Source organism: Pelophylax lessonae (assembly GCF_965119305.1).
Source record: "Pelophylax lessonae genome assembly, chromosome: 9".
Lineage (NCBI taxonomy): Eukaryota > Metazoa > Chordata > Amphibia > Anura > Ranidae > Pelophylax > Pelophylax lessonae.
In genome coordinates this window covers 255,545,957-255,568,172 of record NC_138776.1, presented here as the reverse complement: position 1 = coordinate 255,568,172, position 22,216 = coordinate 255,545,957, and the positions used below count along the sequence as shown (strand labels likewise).

General features: G+C 47.2%; 3 protein-coding genes across 5 annotated transcripts in view; 2 read left to right on the top strand and 1 right to left on the bottom strand.

The window, feature by feature from the left end:
- LOC309564386 (uncharacterized protein) overlaps positions 1–22,216 on the bottom strand; it is a 114,899-nt gene that overhangs the window by 23,810 nt on the left and 68,873 nt on the right. The gene's annotated exons all lie outside the window — the stretch shown is intronic.
- Positions 6,117–10,126, top strand: LOC309562932 (oocyte zinc finger protein XlCOF29-like). Its single transcript, XM_082267260.1, has 5 exons — positions 6,117–6,150; positions 6,529–6,672; positions 6,882–7,064; positions 7,162–7,256; positions 9,999–10,126. The coding sequence occupies exons 2-4, from the start codon at positions 6,553–6,555 to the stop codon at positions 7,213–7,215; spliced, it is 357 nt and encodes a 118-aa protein (XP_082123386.1). The 5' UTR covers positions 6,117–6,150; positions 6,529–6,552; the 3' UTR covers positions 7,216–7,256; positions 9,999–10,126.
- On the top strand, positions 10,331–12,330 carry LOC309562680 (uncharacterized protein). 3 transcript variants are annotated; one of them, XM_082266962.1, is made up of 2 exons: positions 10,331–10,701; positions 10,900–12,330. In XM_082266962.1, exons 1-2 carry the CDS (start codon positions 10,496–10,498, stop codon positions 12,221–12,223), a joined length of 1,530 nt encoding a protein of 509 aa, XP_082123088.1. In that variant the 5' UTR covers positions 10,331–10,495; the 3' UTR covers positions 12,224–12,330. The 3 variants fall into 3 exon arrangements, with proteins under 3 accessions (XP_082123088.1, XP_082123087.1, XP_082123086.1); XM_082266961.1 differs by having other exon boundaries at positions 10,331–11,745; positions 11,830–12,330; XM_082266960.1 differs by having other exon boundaries at positions 10,331–12,330.

Sequence of the window (22,216 nt, the reverse complement as noted above, 5' to 3'; positions counted from 1 at the left end):
GGGGATCAGCAAAGCTGGGGGGGGTACTACTGAGTGGGGGATCAGCGAAGCTGGAGGGGACTACTGAGTAGGAGATCAGCGAAGCTGGGGGGTACTACTGAGTGGGGGATCAGCGAAGTTGGGGGGGACTACTGAGTAGGAAATCAATGAAGCTGGGGGATACTACTGAGTAGGGGATCAGCGAAGCTGGGGGGTACTACTTAGTAGGGGATCAGTGAAGATGGGGGGGGACTACTGAGTAGGGGATCAGCGAAGATGGGGGGTACTACTGAGTACTGAGTGGGGGATCAGCGAAGCTGGGGGGGACTACTGAGTAGGGGATCAGCGAAGATGGGGGGTACTACTGAGTACTGAGTGGGGGATCAGCGAAGATGGGGGGTACTACTGAGTGGGGGATCAGTGAAGCTGGGGGGTACTACTGAGTGGGGGGATCAGTGAAGCTGGGGGGTGCTTCTGAGTGGGGCATCATTTTGAAAATTCCACAGTATTGAAAAACACAGATCTTGGCGTTTTGAATACATTGAAGTGCAGAGGAGGGGTTTGGGGTTTTTTTTAGACCCCCAATCCCTCCATAAAGAGTACCTGTCACTGCCTATTACTGTGCGCTTGTGACAGCAATAAAAATGATCAGATTTTTTTTTTTTTAAAAAAGGGACAGTGAAAAAAAGCGTTCCTGTCCCAGTGTGCTCGCAAACCACAGAAAACGCATACGCAAGTCGTGCCCGCAAATGTAAACAGCGTTCAAACCACACATGTGAGATATCACCGCAATCGTCAGAGCGAGATCAATAATTATAGCAAAAGACCTCCTCTAAAACTCCCAACTGGTAACCGGTAAAAAAAATTTAACGCGTCCAGTGGCGTACCAAGAGGGGGGGCGGGGGGGCGGCCCGCCCCGGGTGCCACGCACTGGGGGGTGTCAGCCGGTGTTGTGCCCTGCCCGGCATGTTCCGTATCGCTGTGAAGGCAGCTCCTTCAGTCAGCGCTGCGGGGGGGCGGAACGGCGGCGGGAATAAGGGGCGGAGCCGCGGCGGGGGAAGGGGGCGGGGCCTCGACGGGAAGAAGGGGCGGGGCCTCAGCCTCGGCAGGAAGAAGGTGAGTTCCGAAGTGTGTGTGCTCGATAGGAGGGGGATGGGGCAGTTGCATATGAGGAATTCATCTTTCCCTAGCTCCCTGTGCCCTTCAGTGCTGTCCACCCCCCTGGTTTTCCCTGCCCACCCCTCAAGTGCTACCTGTCCCCCCCCCCCCCCAGTGCTCTCCACCTGCCTGGTTTCCCCTGCCCACCCCTCAAGTGCTACCTGTTCCCCCCCCCCCCCCAGTGCTCTCCACCTGCCTGGTTTTCCCTGCCCACCCCTCAAGTGCTACCTGTCCCCCCCCAATGCTCTCCACCCCCTGGTTTTCCCTGCCCACCCCCCAAGTGCTACCTGTCCCCCCCCCAGTGCTCTCCACCCCCCTGGTCTTCCCTGCCCACCCCCCAAATGCTCCCTGTCCCCCCCCCCAGTGCTCTCTACCTGCCTGGTTTTCCCTGCCCACCCCTCAAGTGCTACCTTCCCCCCCCCCAGTGCTCTCCACCCCCCTGGTTTTCCCTGCCCAACCCCCAAGTGCTACCTGTCCCCCCCAGTGCTCTCCACCCCCCCTGGTCTTCCCTGCCCACCCCCCAAGTGCTCCCTGTCCCCCCAGTGCTCTCCACCTCCCTGGTTTTCCCTGCCCGCCCCCAAGTGCTCCTTGTCCCCCCCCCGTGCTCTCCACCCCCTGCGCCTTCCAACCAACCCTGCAATGCTTTCCAAACCCCCTCTTAATTCTCTCCAGCCCCCCCCCCACCGTGCCCTTCAGCTCCTCCAGTGCTCTCTGCTTCGCCTGTGCTCTCTGGCCCCCCTAGTGCTCTTCTATCTTCTATCATGTCCTCAGTCTCTGACCAACTCCTGTATCATGTCTGCAGTCTCTGACCAACTCCTGTATCATGTCTGCAGTCTCTGACCATCTCCTGTATCATGTCTGCAGTCTCTGACCATCTCCTGTATCATGTCTGCAGTCTCTGACCATCTCCTGTATCATGTCTGCAGTCTCTGACCATCTCCTGTATCATGTCCTCAGTCTCTGACCATCTCCTGTATCATGTCCTCAGTCTCTGACCATCTCCTGTATCATGTCCTCAGTCTCTGACCATATACTGTATCATGTCTGCAGTCTCTGGCTGAGCATCTCCTGTATCATGTCTGCAGTCTCTGACCATCTCTTGTATCATGTCCGCAGTCTCTGACCATCTCCTGTATCATGTCTGCAATCTCTGACCATCTCTTGTATCATGTCTGTAGTCTCTGACCATCTCCTGTATCATGTCCTCAGTCTCTTACCATCTCCTGTATCATGTCCTCAGTCTCTGACCATCTCCTGTATCATGTCCTCAGTCTCTGACCATCTCCTGTATCATGACTGCAGTCTCTGAGCATCTCCTGTATCATGTCTGCAGTCTCTGACCATCTCCTGTATCATGTCTGCAGTCTCTGACCATCTCCTGTATCATGTCCTCAGTCTCTGACCATCTCCTGTATCATGTCTGCAGTCTCTGACCATCTCTTGTATCATGTCTGCAGTCTCTGACCATCTCCTGTATCATGTCTGCAGTCTCTGAGCATCTTCTGTATCATGTCCTCAGTTTCTGACCATCTCCTGTATCATGTCCTCAGTCTCTGACCATCTCCTGTATCATGTCCTCAGTTTCTGACCATCTCCTGTATCATGTCCTCAGTCTCTGACCATCTCCTGTATCATGTCTGCAGTCTCTGACCATCTCTTGTATCATGTCTGCAGTCTCTGACCATCTCCTGTATCATGTCTGCAGTCTCTGACCATATACTGTATCATGTCTGCAGTCTCTGACTGAGCATCTCCTGTATCATGTCTGCAATCTCTGACCATCTCTTGTATCATGTCCTCAGTCTCTGACCATCTCCTGTATCATGTCCTCAGTCTCTGACCATCTACTGTATCATGTCTGCAGTCTCTGACCATCTCCTGTATCATGTCTGCAGTCTCTGACCATCTCCTGTATCAAGTCTGTAGTCTCTGACCATCTCCTGTATCATGTCTGCAGTCTCTGACCATCTCCTGTATCAAGTCTGTAGTCTCTGACCATCTCCTGTACCATGTCTGCAGTCTCTTATCTATTTATGCTGAAGGTAGGACTGTGCAGGGGAGGCAGAGAGTGCAAAAGGAGGAACTGCGATTAGAGAGACGGGGGAGGGGGCAGACGGCAAGGGGCACCGTGATGGGGGCTGTGAAATTTGTGCAATAAATATTCTTGAAAACATTACAAATTTCTGTGGGTGTTTTTACATTTTAAAGTTGGGGGGGGGGGGTGCCAGATATAGGATCCGCCCCGGGTGCCAAATGCTCTAGGTACGCCACTGAACGCGTCCCTTATGGAGATTTTTAAGTACCGTAGTTTGTCGCCATTCCACGAGTGTGCGCAATTTTAAAGCGTGACATGTTAGGTATCTATTTACTCAGCGTAACCTCCTCTCTCACATTATACAAAAAAGTTGGACTAACCTTACTGTTTAGTTTTTTTTTTAAATTCAGTGAAGTGTATTTTTCCCCCAAAAGTTGCATTTGAAAGACCGCTGCGCAAATACCACGTGAGATAAAATATTACAAACGACCACAATTTTATTCTCTAGGGTCTTTGCTAAAAAAAATATATATACACCGCTAAAGAAAAAATAAAGGAACACTTTCTAATCAGAGTACAGCACCAAGTCAATGAAACTCCTGGGATATTGATATGGTCAATTAAGTAGCAGAGGGGGTTGTTAATCAGATTTAGCTGCTTTGGTGGGTGCACTAGATTGCCAAAAAGGCGACGACCTCCTAAACAGGAATGGTTTTACAGGTGGAAACCACTGACATTTTTTTCCCTACTCATCTTTTCTGACTGTTTTTCAGTAGTTTTGCATTTGGCTGGGGTCAGTGTCACTACTGGTAGGATGAGGCCCTACCTGGACCCTATAGAGGTTACACAGGCAGTCCAACTCCTCCAGGATGGCACATCAATACGTTCCATTGCCATAAGGTTTGCTGTGTCTCCCAGCACTCAGTTTCGAGCATGGAGTAGATTCCAGGAGACTTGATTGGCCTGCACAGAGTCCTGACCTCAACCCGATAGAACACCTTTGGGATGAATTAGAGCGGAGATTACGATGCTGGGTCTTCTTGTCCAACATTAGTGCCTGACCTCACGAACGCGCTTCTGGAGGAATGGTCAAACATTCCCATAGACACTACTAAACCTTGTGGACAGCCTCCCCAGAAGAGTTGAAGCTGTTATAGCTGCAAAGGGTGGGCCAACTCAATACTGAACCCTACGGACTAAGACTGGGATGCCATTAAAGTTCATGTGTGTGTAAAGGCCGGCGTCCCAATACTTTAGGTTATATAGTGTATTTATATATATACAGTACATAGATATATATATATATATATATATATATATATATATATATATATATATATATATATATATATATGTATATATATATATACACACACACACACACACACTGTCTCACAAAAGTGAGTACACCCCTCACATTTTGGTAAATATTTTATTCTATCTTTTCATGTGACAACACTGAAGAAATGACACTTTGCTACAATGTAAAGTAGTGAGTGTACAGCTTGTATAACAGTGTAAATTTGCTGTCCCCTCAAAATAACTCAACACACAGCCATTAATGTCTAAACCGCTGGCAACAAAAGTGAGCACACCCCTAAGTGAAAATGTCCAAATTGGGCTTAATTAGCCATTTTCCCTCCCCGGTGTCATGTGACTAGTTCGTGTTACAAGGTCTCAGGTGTGAATGGGGAGCAGGTGTGTTACACTTGGTGTTATCGCTCCCACTCTCTCATACTGGTCACTGGAAGTTCAACATGGCACCTCATGGCAAAGAACTCTCTGAGGATCTGAAAAAAAGAATTGTTGCTCTACATAAAGATGGCCTAGGCTATAAGAAGATTGCCAAGACCCTGAAACTGAGCTGCAGCACGGTGGCCAAGACCATACAGAGGTTTAACAGGACAGGTTCCACTCAGAACAGGCCTCGCCATGGTCAACCAAAGGAGTTGAGTGCACTGTACCAGCGAGCCAGCCAGCCAGCCAGCCACCCACAGGCCCTGTACCAGCCAGGAACCCACAGCCCCTGTGCCAGCCACCCACCAACCACAGGGTGCCAGACAGCCAGCCACCCACAGACAGGGTGCCAGCCAACCACGCCCTGTACCAGACAGCCACAGGCACTGTGCCAGCCACCCACAGCCCCTGTGCCAGCCACCCACCTACCACAGGGTGCCAGCCAGCCACCCACCACAGGGTGCCAGCCAGCCAGCTACTCGCCACAGGGTGCCAGCCATTAAACATTAAACAAAAATGAACATGTTCAGTACCAGATTTGTGTCAAAAATTGTCTTTAATTTTCAAAACTTTAAATGTAAAAAATGTCGGCCGATACCGATACGTTGTGACCAAAATATCAGTATTGGTATCGGCCCTCAGAAAAACATATCGGTTTATCCCTAATATATATATATATATATTGATATTATATAATCAGCTCTAAATGTGTTTTTAGATAAAATTACTGTAGATGATTGATCCAGGGAAAATCCGATTGCCTCGAAGGCTCAGGAAGGAGATTTTTATTCCTGTTGGAATACATTGGCTCACGCTTTATAAAGCTTTTTTGCCTTCTAGATGAACTGTGGGTTTAGGGTTCTGCTGAGATAGGTTTTCAATTGGTTTATTTGTTCTATTGGTTGAGCCCCATGTGCTTGTGCCTTTTTTTCCACCTAAATATGAGAAGCATATGCCTGGAGAAGGATGGATAGGACAACCCTATAGTGCTCTATTGCACACTGTGAATTCCCAAATGCAGTTTTCAAACATGGACACCAGAGGGCGAGCGAGTACCTACTAGAAATTCTAATAGAGGAATAGCGTGCAGTTTGCAATATCCACCGCTAGATGGCAGCACCAAGTAATACCAGAGACACGTGGAACGCACAACCCTGAATGGAACGCAAGAACCCGGAAGTTTGGTGTGACAAAACAAAGGCCAGGGTCCAAGCAGGAAGTGTTGGAGCTCCAGTTGCTTTGTGAGTGCATTAGACTGAAATCTGCAATTAATTTGTATTATAATCTGGAGAGCCTGGTGACATTTATTTCCTATTCAGTTATGTTTAATGTAACCCTGTATCAGTGTATCCCATTAGGGTTTCCACCTCACCCCTTTAATCCAGGATCCCTATGAATTACATAGGTTCTGAGGCTGATATAATGCTCATAAGGCACTGAGTGAGTTTAATTAGCACCTTAATCAGCCACAGAACCTGTGTAATTAATGTGTCCTGGTTTAAAGGGATGAGGTGGCAACCCTAGACCCCATATATTGTACAATCCAGAGATATATGTTCTTCTTATCCCTTACAATGCCAGGCCTAATGGAAAAAATAGGTGTTTTTTTTTTCCGAAAGGTTTCAGCTGATTGGTCCCTGGAAATGCCGAGACGCTGTGCGAAGGTGATGGCCAATCCGATCGGGATGGATGCCGAACAGAGTCACATGACTGAGACCATATTAGACCTCACCCTGGAGATCGTCTGCCTGCTGACCGGAGAGGTGAGGAGGATTCTGGGAGGTCACATGACATCACTCTTATCTCTATTAATAAAAACACAGACCTGACCGGAGAGGTGAGGAGGATTCTGGGAGGTCACATGACATCACTCTTATCTCTATTAATAAAACACAGACCTGACCGGAGAGGTGAGGAGGATTCTGGGAGGTCACATTACTTTTTTTTTTTTGCCATTTGTTCTCCTTTGTAGAAATATGGAGTGGTGAAGATGGCATCCATTGAGTGTCTCTTGCAAGGCTTGTATCCAACTATGTCAGGAAAATTGAGCAGTTCCATTATAGAGCCACCACCTCCCACCCTAATATTGGCAAGATACAATGACAAGAAGATTTTAGAAGTCACCCAGAAGATCATTGAGCTGCTGACAGGAGAGGTGAGCGGTGCCGGGAATTCTGGGACATTATCCAGTAACAGACAAGGGATGTGTCTGGATGGTGACTGTATCATTGTGTGTGTCAGGTTCCTATAAGGTGTCAGGAGGCCTCCATGGAGGAATGTGTAGAAGGATACAAGGATCTCTATAAGGACACCATGATGGAGAAGCGACCACCCCTCACATCACCGGGTATGTTATATGAATTTGGCTTCCTTTATTTTTCTATGGTGATCACATTATATGGAGTTAACAGGTGGTATATTCTTTCTATACAATCTTTCCACCGTTTCCTGTGACCCTCCCAACTTCTGATGGAGGTATCCAATTTCTTCATTTACCAATTGCTCACAGCTAGAGCCAAGGCCGTTGGCCCCTTCTTCAGGTCTTAGGTTGGTTCAGCTCTGAAGAAGGGGGCATGTCCCCCGAAACATGTAAGCCTACCAATCTGTATCTGCTTGAGCCAGGAGACACCGTCCCATGGCTGAATCAGAACTTTGTGATTTATCACGCTTCCTTTATCTGTGTTTCTGAGTAGGTTTTTTGGCCTATGGGTGTTTAATAAAAGTGGCTGTGGTAATGCCCAAGCAGATACGGATTGGTAGGTTTACACATTTCAGGGGACATGCCTCCTTCTTCAGAGCTGAACCAACCTAAGACCAGTTCCTGAAGAACGAGGCATGCCCCTCGAAAACACGTAAGCCTATAACCTGTATCTGCTTGGGCCAGGTGACACTGTCCCACGGCTGGGTCAGAACCTTGTAATTTATCATGTTTGCCTTTATCTTTGTATGTTTTTGGCCTATGGTTGCTTAATAAAAAATGGTTGTGGTAATGCCTAAGCAGATACAGATTGGTTTGCTTACACATTTAAGAGGACATGCCCCCTTCTTCAGAGCTGAACCAACCTAAGACCAGCTCTAAAGAAGGGGGCATGTCTCCTGAAACACATAAACCTACCAATCTGTATCTGCTTGGGCCAGGTGACACCATCCCACGGTTAACTAATGATCACTGCTAGAGCCAAGACTGTTGGCCCCTTCTTCATGTCTTAGGTTGGTTCAGCTCTGAAGAAGGGGGCATGTCCCCCGAAAAGTGTAAGCCTACCAATCTGTATCTGCTTGAGCCAGGAGACACCGTCCCATGGCTGGATCAGAACTTTGTGATTTATGCTCTAAATGACAGTAAAGCCCTCCAGTATGGGGACCCCTAATTTCGAGTTTCATTCTCCAGGACAAACCACAGAGGAAGGTTCCCCACCCCAGAATCCTCCTCACCTCTGCCTTCAAGCTCCTCATCTCCCTGCTATATCCCTTTATGTTGACCTTTATCCATTAACCTCCAAGGCTCGATATCCTGAGCTCCCCTCCCCTCTCTCTCCGCCAGAGGTCCCTAATCCCTCATCCTCTCCCTATTTTCCCTGAGGTGAGGCTGCATTGATGGGCACAGGTGAGGCTGCATTTATGGGCACAGGTGAGGTTGCATTGATGGGCACAGGTGAGGTTGCATTGATGGGCTCAGGTGAGGCTACATTGAGGGGGCACACATTAGGCTGCATTAATGGGCACAGGTGAGGTTGCATTGATAGACACTGGTAAGGCTGCATTGATGGGCACTGGAAAAGGGCATTGATGAACACAGGTGAACCTTGCATTGATGCTCAAAAATGAGGCTGAATTGATGGGCACTGATCAGTCTGCATTGAATGGCATAGGTGAGGCTGCATTGATGGGCACAGGTGAGGCTGCATTTATGGGCACAAATGAGGCTGCATTTATGGGCATTGATGGGCAGTGATCAGGCTGCATTGATGGGCACAGGTGAGGTTGCATTGATGGACACTGGTGAGGCTGCATTCATGGGCACTGGAAAAGGGGCATAGATGGACACAGGTGAGGCTGCATTGATGGACACAAATGAGGCTGCATTGATGGGCACTGATCGGGCTGCATTGATGAGCACAGGTGAGGCTGCATTGATGGGCACAGGTGAGGTAGCGTTGATGGGCACTGGTGAGGTTGCATTGATGGGCACTGGTGAGGTTGCATTGATGGGCACTGGGGAGGCTGCATTCATGAGCACTGGTGAGGGGGAATTGATGGGCACTGGTGAGGCTGCATTGATGGGCACTGGTGAGGGTTCATTTATTGGGCACTGGTGAGGCTGCATTGATGGGCACCCGTGAGGCTGCATTCAGGGGCACTAATCAGGCTGCAGTCATAAGCTTCACTGATGATGCTGAACTGATGGGCACTGATAGGCTGCATTGATGAACTTGTTATTAATATGTATTTTTGTAACTTCTGCATTCATGGAAAAACATTTAACAGTGTCATTTTATGAGATTATTTATGAGGGCGTGTTTAGGGGCAGAATTAGGGGCAGGGCAGGGTAGGGGTTGGGTGGGGCAACTGGTGGCGAGTAACCCCTTAAGGCCTGGCTAGTAGCTCAGGACTTGAAATTTTGAGCCCCGGTCTACACACTGTCATTCAGTAAAGATTTTTGCTTATAGCAGGGAAAATTCACTGCTATAAGCAATCATATTATGTAAAAAAAAAAAAAAAAAATGGTAAGATAAAAAAAAAGAATTAAAATAAAAAAATATTTAAAAAAAATGAAAAAAAAATATAAAAATTTTTTTTTTTTTTTTTTTTACAATTTTTATTCACATACTGTCACCAGTGCAGTACAGCGTCATCATAAAACTGGGGTGGTGGTGATCAGGGACACTGACTGGTGACAGTATGTGAAAAAAATTGTAAAAAAAAATAAAAAAATTTTATATATTTTTTCATTTTTTTTAAATATTTTTTATTTTAATTCTTTTAAACGGGGGATAAAAAATGATTGGTAAGCTGCAATCTTCAACATTTTTGGTTTCCACTCCAATATGACTGCCACCTAAATGAACTGAAATGTACTTCTGTTTATCAGATTTATCCGAAAGAGCGCAGATGCCGGAGACGTATGGAACTATAAAGGAGGAATTGGATTGTTTTGAGGAAGAAAGGCTTCTGAAGGAACATGTGGACTATATGAAGGTCAGAATCGAGGAAGAAGGTCCTTCGAGACGAGACTGTGGAATGCCACCATCTTCTCTATACTTAGACATCAGTGACGCGCAGAAGCGTACGCCGTGTACTCAATATAACAAAGAGGAGTCGGGCCGGGATACTCTTGAGAGGAACCATTTACCTTTTCAGATTAAAGAGAACCTGTTTTCGGATGAAGACCATTTGGAAGAAAAGCCACCGACTGAAGAAGAAGAAGGAACCAGCAATGAAACCGAGAATGGAGATGAAGCTGAAAGAGTAATTGAACCAGGCAGTCCTTCCTGGCTCCCAATTCAGAGTCCGGAGGCAAACACGTTTAGCTGTGATGGGTGCGGAAGCGCCTTCACCACCAGTCCCGACTTCCTCCAACACCAGCCTATGTGCAAAGGGCCTCGATGGCAGTGCCGGGAGTTTTTCGGCAAAGAGGGGACACATCAACAAATCCATACAAGGTCAAAACTGTACACCTGCTGTAAATGTGGGATGTCTTTTAGGTTGAAGTCGCTGCTTGTGGAGCACCAGGGCACTCATACCAAGGAGAGGTCTTTTGTGTGCAAAGAGTGTGGGAAATGTTTCGACCAGAGGTCGACGCTCATGAAACACTTAGGGACACACTCTGAGGAGAAGGTCTATTTGTGTTCGGAGAATGGGAATGATTTAGGCAGCAGTTCTGGCCTTGTTACCCGGCACCAAAGTCACTCAGAGAATGGGCCCTTTGGGCAATCTCACACTGAGGAGGAGACCTACATCTGCTCCAAGTGCGGGAAGTGTTTTGACCAGAGGTCGACGCTCATGGAACACTTGGGTTCTCACTCCGAGGAGAAGGCGTATTTGTGTTCGGAGAGTGGGAATGGTTTTGGCAGCAGTTCCGGCCTTGTTACCCAGCACCAAAGTCACACAGAGAAGGAGCTCTTTGTGAAGTCTCCTACAGAGGAGGAGCCCTACTTCTGCCCTGAGTGCGGGAAGTGTTTTGACCAGAGGTCAACGCTCATGAAACACTTGGGGACGCACTCTGAGGAGAAGGCCTATTTGTGTTCGGAGAGTGGGAATGGTTTCGGCAGCAGTTCTGGCCTTGTTACCCAGCACCAAAGTCACACAGAGAACAAGCCTTATGTGAAGTCTCCTACCGAGGAGGAGCCCTACTTCTGCCCTGAGTGCGGAAAGTGTTTTGACCAGAGGTCAACGCTCATGAATCACTTGGGTTCTCACTCCAAGGAGAAGGCGTATTTGTGTTCGGAGAGTGGGAATGATTTTGGTAGCAGTTCCGGCCTTGTTACCCAGCACCAAAGTCCAACAGAGAATGAGCCCTTGGTGAAGTCTCCTACCGAGGAGGAGCCCTACTTCTGCTACGAGTGTGGGAAGTGTTTTTCCTGTAACTCGCTCCTCATCTCTCACCAGAAATCCCATTGCAGGGAACAGCCTTATTCATCGTCTGATTATAGCGAACCCATCAGTCAAAATCCTTTGTTTGGCAGCCATCAGAGAACTCACACCGGAGTGACATCCTATTCTTGTTCGGAGTGCGGGAAGTGTTTCTCCGATAGTGGACACCTGACTGTTCACAAGCGAATCCATACAGGGGAGAAGCCGTACACCTGTTCGGAGTGTGGGAAATCATTCACCCAGAAGTCGTTGCTGATAAGCCACCAAAGAACTCACACCGGAGTGAAACCTTATTCTTGTTCCGAGTGCGGGAAGAGTTATTCCCAGAGCGGTCACCTGACTGTTCACAAGAGAGTACATTCCGGGGAGAAGCCGTACACCTGTTCAGAGTGCGGGAAATCATTTTACCAGAGGTCATTGTTGATCTACCATCAGCGAATTCACACCGGGGAGCGACCTTACTCTTGTAAGGAGTGCGGGAAGAGTTTTACCCATAGAGCCAACCTAGGGGTTCACCAGAGAATCCATTTGGGAGAAAAACCATTTTTGTGCGGAGAGTGCGGGAAATCCTTTATTAATAAGTGGGGGCTGGTCAACCACCGGAGAACTCATACCGGGGAACGCCCTTATTCTTGTCCCGAGTGCGGAAAGTGCTTCTCCCGCAGTCCTAACCTCCTGCGACACCGGAGAGTCCACTTGTCAGAGAGTTCATTTATCGGTTAAGAGACCTTCTAAGACTTTTTTTTCTATGTTGGCATTTTTTTTTTAAGCTGAAATCCAGGCAATTAAATGTTTAATTGAAATACATATATGGGAACAGTTATACCTGTCCATCCAGTCCTTAGATTTACACAGCCCTCCACCCAGTCCTTAGATTTACACAGCCCTCCATTCAGTCCTTAGATTTACACAGCCCTTAGATTTACACAGCCCTCAATCCAGTCCTTAGATTTACACAGCCCTCCATCCAATCCTTAGATTTACACAGCCCTCCACCCAGTCCTTAGATTTACACAGCCCTTATATTTACACAGCCCTCCATTCAGTCCTTAGATTTACACAGCCCTCCACCCAGTCCTTAGATTTACACAGCCCTTAGATTTACACAGCCCTCCATCCAGTCCTTAGATTTACACAGCCCTCCATCCAGTCCTTATATTTACACAGTCCTCCATCCAGTCCTTAGATTTGCACAGTCCCCCATCCGTTCCCTAGATTTACAAAGCCCTCCATCCAGTCCTTACATTTACACAGCCCTCCATCCAGTCCCTAGATTTACACAGCCCTGTCAACAGAGCTGGGTTGGTGACTTGGCTTTCCCTGCTGCAGCCAATCAATACTGGGTCTCTGTGCTTTCTCTATGCAATGCAGGCAGATCGTGGTCGGTGGGAGGGGCCTGAAAACATCACAGCCTTGATATCAGCCTCTTGCAGTCCCTGTACATCAGAATCAGACTGGGAGAAGGAAGCAGCACAAGGAGCCAGTCAGTTGTGTTGTAGTAATAATATGCTATCAAGGAACACACTCATAGGATGGGAGAGCAGAGAGATGAGCTCATCAATCTGCTGCTTCTCCTTTCACTGTCCAATCACAGGCTGGAAAAGAAATGTCTTGTACCACCAGAGAAAAAACAGGTCTCCTGCTCTGCTATACTATAGGACAACAGACAGAGGGTGCACCAGCCGAGCACATTACCTTCATATACACTTTATCAGTAAACTAAAAGCAAGTAATATACACACAAACGCACAGTGTCAACAGGAATATCAGATAATCAAGAGCGAATGTAGCGTTTCGAGTAGCAACCCCTCTTTCTCAAGCCTCTGAGGAAGAGGGGTTACCCCCTGAGACACGTTGGCCATATTGGATGCTGAAGGGTCTTCCCCATGCCACAAGCTAAGTGTTGCAGATCAGGCGATTGTCACATCTTGATTTTCTGATATCACCGTTGACACTTTAGAGTTGATTTGCTAAAACTTCCGGGGGTAACCCCTCCTCCTCAGAGGGTTGAGAAAGAGGGTTTGTCCCTCGAAACACGACAGTCACTCTTGATTATCTGATATGCCTGTTGACACTATAGCGTTGATTTGCTGAAACTGGAGAGTGCAAAATCTGATGCCGCTCTACATAGAAACCAATCAGCTTCCTTTTTTTTTGTCAAAGCTTAATTGAACAAGCTGAAGTTAGAAGCTGATTGGTTACCATGCACAGCCACACCAGATTTTGCACTTTCCAGTTTTAGTAAATAAACCCCTATGTGTTTGTGAGTATATTACTTGCTTTTATTTTACTAAGAGGAAGACCCTTCAGTGTCCGATATGGCTAACGTGTTTCTGGGGGTAACCCCTCTTTCTTAGTGGTTTGAGAAAGAGGGTTTGCCCCTCGAAACACAACAGTTGCATCCTAAGTATCTTGAAACACAACATATCTTCATATGCCTGTGGACACTATGCATTTGTGAGTATAATACTTCCTTTCACTTTCCTAATAAAGTGTATATGTATATATTCCTCAGTGACTTGAGAAAGAGGGGTTGCCCCTCGAAACATGACAGTTGCTCTTGATTATCTGATATGTCTGTTGACACAATGGGGTTGATTTACTAAAACTGGAGAGTGCAAAATCTTTTGCAGCTCTGCAAAAAAAACAATCAGCTTCCATTTTTTTTTGTTCAAAACTTAATTGAACAAGCTGAAGTTTGAAGCTGATTGGTTACCATGCACAGCTGCACCAGATTTTTCACTCTCCAGTTTTAGTAAATCAACCCTATGTGTTTGTGAGTATATTACTTGCTTTTATTTTACTAAGAGGAAGACCCTTCAGTGTCCAATATGGCTAACGTGTTTTGGGGGGGGGGGGGGTTACCCCTCTTTCTCAGTGGCTTGAGAAAGAGGGTTTGCCCCTCGAAACCCGACAGTTGCTCTTGATTATCTGATATGTCTGTTGACACAATGGGGTTGATTTACTAAAACTGGAGAGTGCAAAATCTAGTGCCGCTCTACATAGAAACCAATCAGCTTCCAGTTTTCTTTTTCAAAGCTTAATTGAACAATCTGAAGTTAGAATCAAATCAATCCCAGTGCGATTGTGAGTATAATACTTGCTTTTATTTTACTAAAGAGAAGACCCTCCAGTGTCCAATATGGCTAACGTGTTTCTGGGGGTAACCCCTCTTCCTCAGAGGCCTGAGAAAGAGGGTTTGCCCCTCGAAACTCGACAGTCGCTCTTGATTATCTGATATGTCTGTTGACACAATGGGGTTGATTTACTAAAACTGGAGAGTGCAAAATCTTTTGCAGCTCTGCAAAAAAAAAGATCCTTCAGTGTCCAATATGGCTAACGTGTTTTGGGGGGGTTACCCCTCTTTCTCAGTGGTTTGAGAAAGAGGGTTTGCCCCTCGAAACACAACAGTCGCATCCTAAGTATCTCGAAACGCGACATATCTTCATATGCCTGTGGACACCATGCATCTGTGAGTATATTACTTCCTTTTATTTTCCTAATAAAGTGTATATGAAGGTATTGCACTGGGCTGGAGTGCCCTCTGTCTGTTGTCCTATAGTGCTGCATGTGAAGGGACACCCACAGTCCTAAGAGGGCGGCAAAGGCATCGCAGCGCCAGACTAGAAGTTGGAGGAGAGGAAAAATTACCAAGCTCTAAGCACCACATTCGAAGGTTGCTTTTACTGTTTTCTCCTGCTCTGCTGGACAGGGCTGTACTGTGTGGCAGAGCTGTGTCAATCTCAGGACTGGATGGACAGAAATACAAATCCTTTGGTAAAACAGCTCCCATATGTGTATTCAGCTGTTTGCCTGGAGTTCATTTCTAATAACTGCCTGGAGTTCTGGTTTGAACCTATGAACCCTAAGTGAACAAAATGTAGTTTGCTAAGGCACTGTGTATCATAAATCACAAATAAAATCCATGTTACTCCCATGTTACTGCTTTTTACATTTTTCTGGGGATTATTGTATCCTTTAAATACTTCTGGACAATATTTTTCACATTCTTCTGGCCACATTGCAGTGGAAGGATCTTAAAGGGGCAATATATATCAGGAGTTCATTATGTGCAGAGTTCAGGGGTATGCTACATACCGAGTGCAAAGTACAGGGGTGCACTGTGTACAGAGTGCAAGGTTGAGGAGTGCGCTGCATACAGAGTGCAGGGTTGAGGAGTGCACTGCATACAGAGTGCAGGGTTGAGGAGTGCACTGCATACAGAGTGCAGGGTTGAGGAGTGCACTGCATACAGAGTGCAGGGTTGAGGAGTGTGCTACATACAGAGTACAGGGTTGAGGAGTGCGCTACATACAGAGTGCAGGGTTGAGGAGTGCGCTACATACAGAGTGCAGGGTTGAGGAGTGCGCTACATACAGAGTGCAGGGTTGAGGAGTGCGCTACATACAGAGTACAAGATTGAGGAGTGCGCTACATACAGAGTGCAGGGTTGAGGAGTGCAATACATACAGAGTGCAGGGTTGAGGAGTGCACTACATACAGAGTACAAGATCAAGGAGTGTGCTACATACAGAGTGCAGGGTTGAGGAGTGCGCTACATACAGAGTGCAGGGTTGAGGAGTACGCTACAGAGTGCAGGATTCAGGAGTGCACTACATACAGAGTGCAGGGTTGAGCAGTGCGCTACATACAGAGTGCAGGGTTGAGGAGTGTGCTACATACAGAGTGCAGGGTTGAGGAGTGCGCTACATACAGAGTGCAGGGTTGAGGAGTGCGCTACATACAGAGTGCAGGGTTGAGGAGTGCGCTACATACAGAGTGCAGGGTTGAGGAGTGTGCTACATACAGAGTGCAGGGTTGAGGAGTGCGCTACATACAGAGTGCAGGGTTGAGGAGTGCGCTACATACAGAGTGCAGGGTTGAGGAGTGCGCTACATACAGAGTGCAGGGTTCAGGAGTGCGCTACATACAGAGTGCAGGGTTGAGGAGTACGCTACAGAGTGCAGGATTCAGGAGTGCACTACATACAGAGTGCAGGGTTGAGGAGTGCGCTACATACAGAGTGCAGGGTTGAGGAGTGCGCTACATACAGAGTGCAGGGTTGAGGAGTGCGCTACATACAGAGTGCAGGGTTGAGGAGTGCGCTACAGAGTGCAGGATTCAGGAGTGCCCTACATACAGAGTGCAGGGTTGAGGAGTGCGCTACATACAGAGTGCAGAAGGCTTCTGTGTCAGTGGTGAGAGGGGAGTGAAGGTAGAGAGCTGAAGGTGACAGAACAGAAGAGAGTTCCGCCACGTCATGGTTGAAAAAAAAGCCCTGGGTGTGAGGGCCACATTAGGGTCCCCATCAGAGTCCGCTTTACATGAGTGTCCCCATCAGAGTCCCCCCTTGCATCAAGGTCCCCATCAGAGTCCCCCTTTACATCAGATTCCCCCATCAGAGTCCTCCCTTACATCAGGGTGTCCATCAGAGTCCCCCTTTAATCAGGGTCCCCATTAAAGTCCCCCTTACATAAAGGTCCCTATTAGAGTCCCCCTTTAAATCAGGGTCCCTATTAGAATCCTCCCTTACATCAAGGTCCCCATCAGTGCCCCCCCCTTATACCAGGGTCCCTATCAGAGCCCCCCTTACATCAGGGTCCCTATCAGAGTCCTCCCTTACATCTGGGTACCCATAGGAGGCCCCCTTACATTAGGGTCCTCATCTGAGTCCCCTTTACATTAGGATCCCCATCTGAGTCCCCCTTACTTTAGGGTCCCCATCAGAATCCCCCCCTTAAACGAGGGTCCCCATCAGAGTCCCCCCTTACATCAGGGTCCCCATCAGAGTCCCCCATTACATCAGGGTCCCCATCAGAGTGCCCCCTTACACCAGGATCCCCATTAGAGTCCTCCCTTACATCAGGGTCCCCACCAGAGTCCTCCCTTACATCAGGGTCTCCATCAGAGTCATCCCTTACATCTGGGTCCCCATAAGAGACCCCCTTACATTAGGGTCCCGATCAGAGTCCCCTTTACAATAGGATCCCCATCTGAGTCCCCCCTTACATCAGGGCCCTAATCAGAGTACCTCTTACATTAGTAAAATGTAAAAAGTTTAAAACAAGTAATTATGATGTACTTTCCTATCAATTTACTAATGCTAGCAACATCAGTATTTAAAATAATCAATGTTGATTGGGAGAGTGAAGTTCCTACAGATGTAGGACTGCAGGAGAAACTTGAGTATTTCCCTATTAGAGCTCCATTACATTGTGTGGATTACACCTGCAGTTCTCACACATGGACACCAGATGGCGCGCACGTCTGCACTAAAAATCGTATCGAATAAAAGCATGCAGTTCACATAGCTAGCCACTAGATGGCAGTGCCGAACTAGAACAGATACCCGTGGAACGCACGGAAGAATCCTACCGGGAGCTGGAACGCACAACCTGGAAATCTGGAAAAAAAAAAAGGAAGCATTTCTGGAAGTGGGCGGGTTCTAGTTTCAGATTTGGAAGACTGTTGCAGGTTTATGGTGGTAAGCTGATAATTTATGTTCAGTCTTGTATAGATTGCAATTGCTATTAATAATCCTTGCCCTTTAGTGTGATTGTCTATCAATATATCACCTTTATATGCAGAAGATGTTTTTTTATTTGTAATTTTTATTCTTTTGATGAGATAATTATCCTGAAGAAAAAAAAATGTTGATTTTCTGGCGCCAACCCATGGCAGCATGCAAGTGGTAGTAGCCCCGCCCACTGGCAGCCTACCGGGCCGATGGCTGGAACCCACACAACAGACCGGTACCCATTCTTGGTCCTCCAGAACTCACGGCTGATGTAATTGAGGAAAATAAATCCTTGACCTGCCACCTTTGGTGGTTGTCCATGTATGTTCAGCCTCTCCTTGATAGAGGAAAATAAATCCTTGACCTGCCACCTTTGGTGGTTGTCCATGTATGTTCAGCCTCTCCTTGATAGAGGAAAATAAATCCTTGACCTGCCACCTTTGGTGGTTGTCCGTGTAGGTTCAGCCTCTCCTTGATCGAGGAAAATAAATCCTTGACCTGCCACCTTTGGTGGTTGTCCATGTAGGTTCAGCCTCTCCTTGATCGAGGAAAATAAATCCTTGACCTGCCACCTTTGGTGGTTGTCCGTGTAGGTTCAGCCTCTCCTTGATCGAGGAAAATAAATCCTTGACCTGCCACCTTTGGTGGTTGTCCATGTAGGTTCGGCCTCTCCTTGATCGAGGAAAATAAATCCTTGACCTGCCACCTTTGGTGGTTGTCCGTGTAGGTTCAGCCTCTCCTTGATCAAGGAAAATAAATCCTTGACCTGCCACCTTTGGTGGTTGTCCATGTAGGTTCAGCCTCTCCTTCGTCGATTAAAAGAAATCCTTGACCTGCCACCTTTGGTGGTTGTCCGTGTAGGTTCAGCCTCTCCTTGATAGAGGAAAATAAATCCTTGACCTGCCACCTTTGGTGGTTGTCCGTGTAGGTTCAGCCTCTCCTGTATTGAAGACCCTCACCTTAGGTACTAAATATTCCAATATAGTAGGGAACCACTTCTGTGGATCCTTTGGGATGTCCAGTTTTGTGCTCCCCTATAGTGGCTCTGATAACCGTGCCACCATTTTTTAATTTCATGTGTGTTTCTCCCTGGCCATGACCACACTACATTTCAGCGGTCATTGTGGAATTGACCTTATTCCCGAAAATTATGTGGCTTCCAGAGCAAGTGCAGAGTACATATACCTCTCCGGTGGCTATCTAGTGTCCAAGATGGCATCCTCCACTAGTTTTTGCACACGGGTATGCACTAATGAGGAGCAGTTTATTGTAGTGGACCCAAGCAAAGTACCTGAAGTCCCTCAGGTAGGGTCTACCACTTGTATCACTGCAAGGGCTGAAAAGTACGAGAGATGTGGGACTTTCAGGTCACAGGAATAGTATCATATACCTCTCTCCGGTGGCTATCTTGGATTTGGGTGAGCTCTGGGGATTGGCTGTAGGGGACGGCGACATGCATAGGGGTAGGAGAACCTAGTGTCCAAGATGGCATCCTCCACTAGTTTTTGCACACGGGTATGCACTGATGAGGAGCAGTTTATTGTGGTGGACCCAAGCGAAGTACCTGAAGTCCCTCAGGTAGGGTCTACCACTTGTATCACTGCTAGGGCTGAAAAGTACGAGAGATGTGGGACTTTCAGGTCACAGGAATAGTATCATATACCTCTCCGGTGGCTATCTTGGATTTGGGTAAGCTTTGGGAATTGGCTGTAGGGGAGGGCGACATGCATAGGGGTAGGAGAACTTAATGTCCAAGATGGCAACTTCCACCAGTTTTTGCACTTGGGTATGCACTGATGAGGAGCAGTTTATTGTGGTGGACCCAAGGAAAGAATCCGAAGTCCCTCAGGTAGGGTCTACCAATTGTATAACTGCAAGGGCTGCAAAGTACGAGAGATGTGGGACTTTCAGGTCACAGGAATAGTATCATATACCGCTCCGGTGGCTATCTTGGATTTGGGTAAGCTCTGGGGATTGGCTGTAGGGGAGGGTGACATGCATAGGGGTAGGAGAACTTAATGTCCAAGATGGCATCCTCCACCAGTTTTTTAACACGGGTATGCACTGATGAGGAGCAGTTTATTGTGGTGGACCCAAGCAAAGAACCTGAAGTCCCTCAGGTAGGGTCTACCACCTGTATCACTGCAAGGGCTGCAAAGTACAAGATGCTGGCTATGGCATCTTTCAGGCGATCGGAAAGATTGTTCCTAATTTCCTTCTGTAGCCAACAAGCAGAAGGAAATATCTGCTCTTACAATAACATTATGGTTGACCAGCTTCTATGGAGGGCCTGTAAGGTGGCCAGGCTGGAACTACGAAAAGTAAGTAATGCGTACCAGCAAGACAAAACTGAACGTCTTGGGCAGTGTCTGCAGGATAATCAATGAAAACCATTTGTAGATCGGCCAACTGGTCTTCTGATGACACCATCCGGCAACATCACCAGATAGATTCATCCATTCGTACTATGGCAAATTGCATCAGGAAAGCTATGGCGCCATCTCTATCCTTGTAAAAAATATGCCAAACCATACCCTACATTAGACTTTCTCAACCTTTTCAACACAAAGGAACCCTTGAAATAACTTTCTGGTCTCAGGGAACCCCTGCTAATATCTACATCTCATGATACATTAGTGTGATGGTCAGTGGGAAGAACGCTCCTTACATTTGTGGTCATTGGGAGGAATTCTCACCTTCCAGATAGCTAAAAAGATGAATGGTGTCAGTGGGAGCTTATCTGAGAGGTAGAAAATTCTCTTTGCTCAAGGAACCCCTAGCGACCTCTGGAGGAACACTGGTTGGGAAACCCTGCCCTACCTTGTAGCTATTGGCTATTGGTTGGGAAACCCTGCCCTACCTTGTAGCTATTGGTTATTGGTTTTCCACATGCATGCTGCCATGTTGGCAACAGGAAGATGAAAAATTCTATCATACTTACGTCATAATTTTTCCTTTCCTGGCGCCAATCCATGGAAGCATACTGCACCCAGTTCAGTCGTAGCGTTTTACAGGAAATGGGCTCTTGTGTGTGTGAGCTCAAACACAAAGCTATGCACTGGTCCTGTGGGGTGGTAGTGAACAGGGCTACTTCCACATATATAGAGCCATGAATTGGCACCGGTTTCGGAAAGTTATGAGGTCAGTATGATTACATTTTCCATTTTTTTTGAATGCTTGAGCTAACAGGAGCGGTTTTTGTAATCTCAGAGACGCACTGGCTGCACTGACGGACCCATGAAGATGGAGATGGACCAGAATGACATGACTGGGAAAATATTAAACCTTACGTTAGAGATCGTCTACCTGCTGACTGGAGAGGTGAGGAGGATTCTGGGAGGTCACATGACATCACTCTTATCTCTAATAATAAATCACAGACCTGACCGGAGAGGTGAGGAGGATTCTGGGAGGTCACATGACATCACTCTTCTCTCTATTTATAAAACACAGACCTGACCGGAGAGGTGAGGAGGATTCTGGGAGGTCACATGACATCACTCTTATCTCTATTAATAAAACACAGCTGACCGGAGAGGTGAGGAGGATTCTGGGAGGTCACATGACATCACTCTTATCTCTATTAATAAAACACAGACCTGACCGGAGAGGCGAGGAGGATTCTGGGAGGTCACATGACATCACTCTTATCTCTATTTATAAAACACAGAGCTGACCGGAGAGGTGAGGGGGATTCTGGGAGGTTACATGACATCACTCTTATCTCTATTAATAAAACAGAGCTGACCGGAGAGGTGAGGAGGATTCTGGGAGGTCACATGACATCACTCTTATCTCTATTAATAAAACACAGACCTGACCGGAGAGGTGGGGTCTTGACTTGTGGGAACTTTTGCCTTTTATTTAGGTTTATGTACCTGAAACAAAGACCAGGGATCCTGGCAGGATGAGGAAGGTCCAAAACCCAATCAAGGAGAAAACTGTAAAGAAAACCAATGTCAAGATCCTAGAAGTCACCCAGAAGATCATTGATCTGCTGACAGGAGAGGTGAGCGGTGCCGGGAATTCTGGGACATTATCCAGTAACAGACAAGGGATGTGTCTGGATGGTGACTGTATCATTGTGTGTGTCAGGTTCCTATAAGGTGTCAGGATGTCACTGTCTATTTCTCCATGGAGGAGTGGGAGTATATGGAAGGACACAAGGATCTCTACAAGGACGTCATGATGGCGAGCCA

What these genes read in the sequence shown, in the direction of transcription:
- LOC309562932 (XM_082267260.1), top strand. Translation starts at nt 6,553, where the DNA reads ATGCCGAGACGCTGTGCGAAGGTGATGGCCAATCCGATCGGGATGGAT. An exon ending in TCTGCCTGCTGACCGGAGAG is followed by an intron (nt 6,673 to 6,881) that starts GTGAGGAGGATT and finishes TCTCCTTTGTAG; the next exon opens with AAATATGGAGTGGTGAAGAT. An exon ending in TTGAGCTGCTGACAGGAGAG is followed by an intron (nt 7,065 to 7,161) that starts GTGAGCGGTGCC and finishes GGTTCCTATAAG; the next exon opens with GTGTCAGGAGGCCTCCATGG.
- LOC309562680 (XM_082266960.1), top strand. Translation starts at nt 10,496, where the DNA reads ATGTGCAAAGGGCCTCGATGGCAGTGCCGGGAGTTTTTCGGCAAAGAG.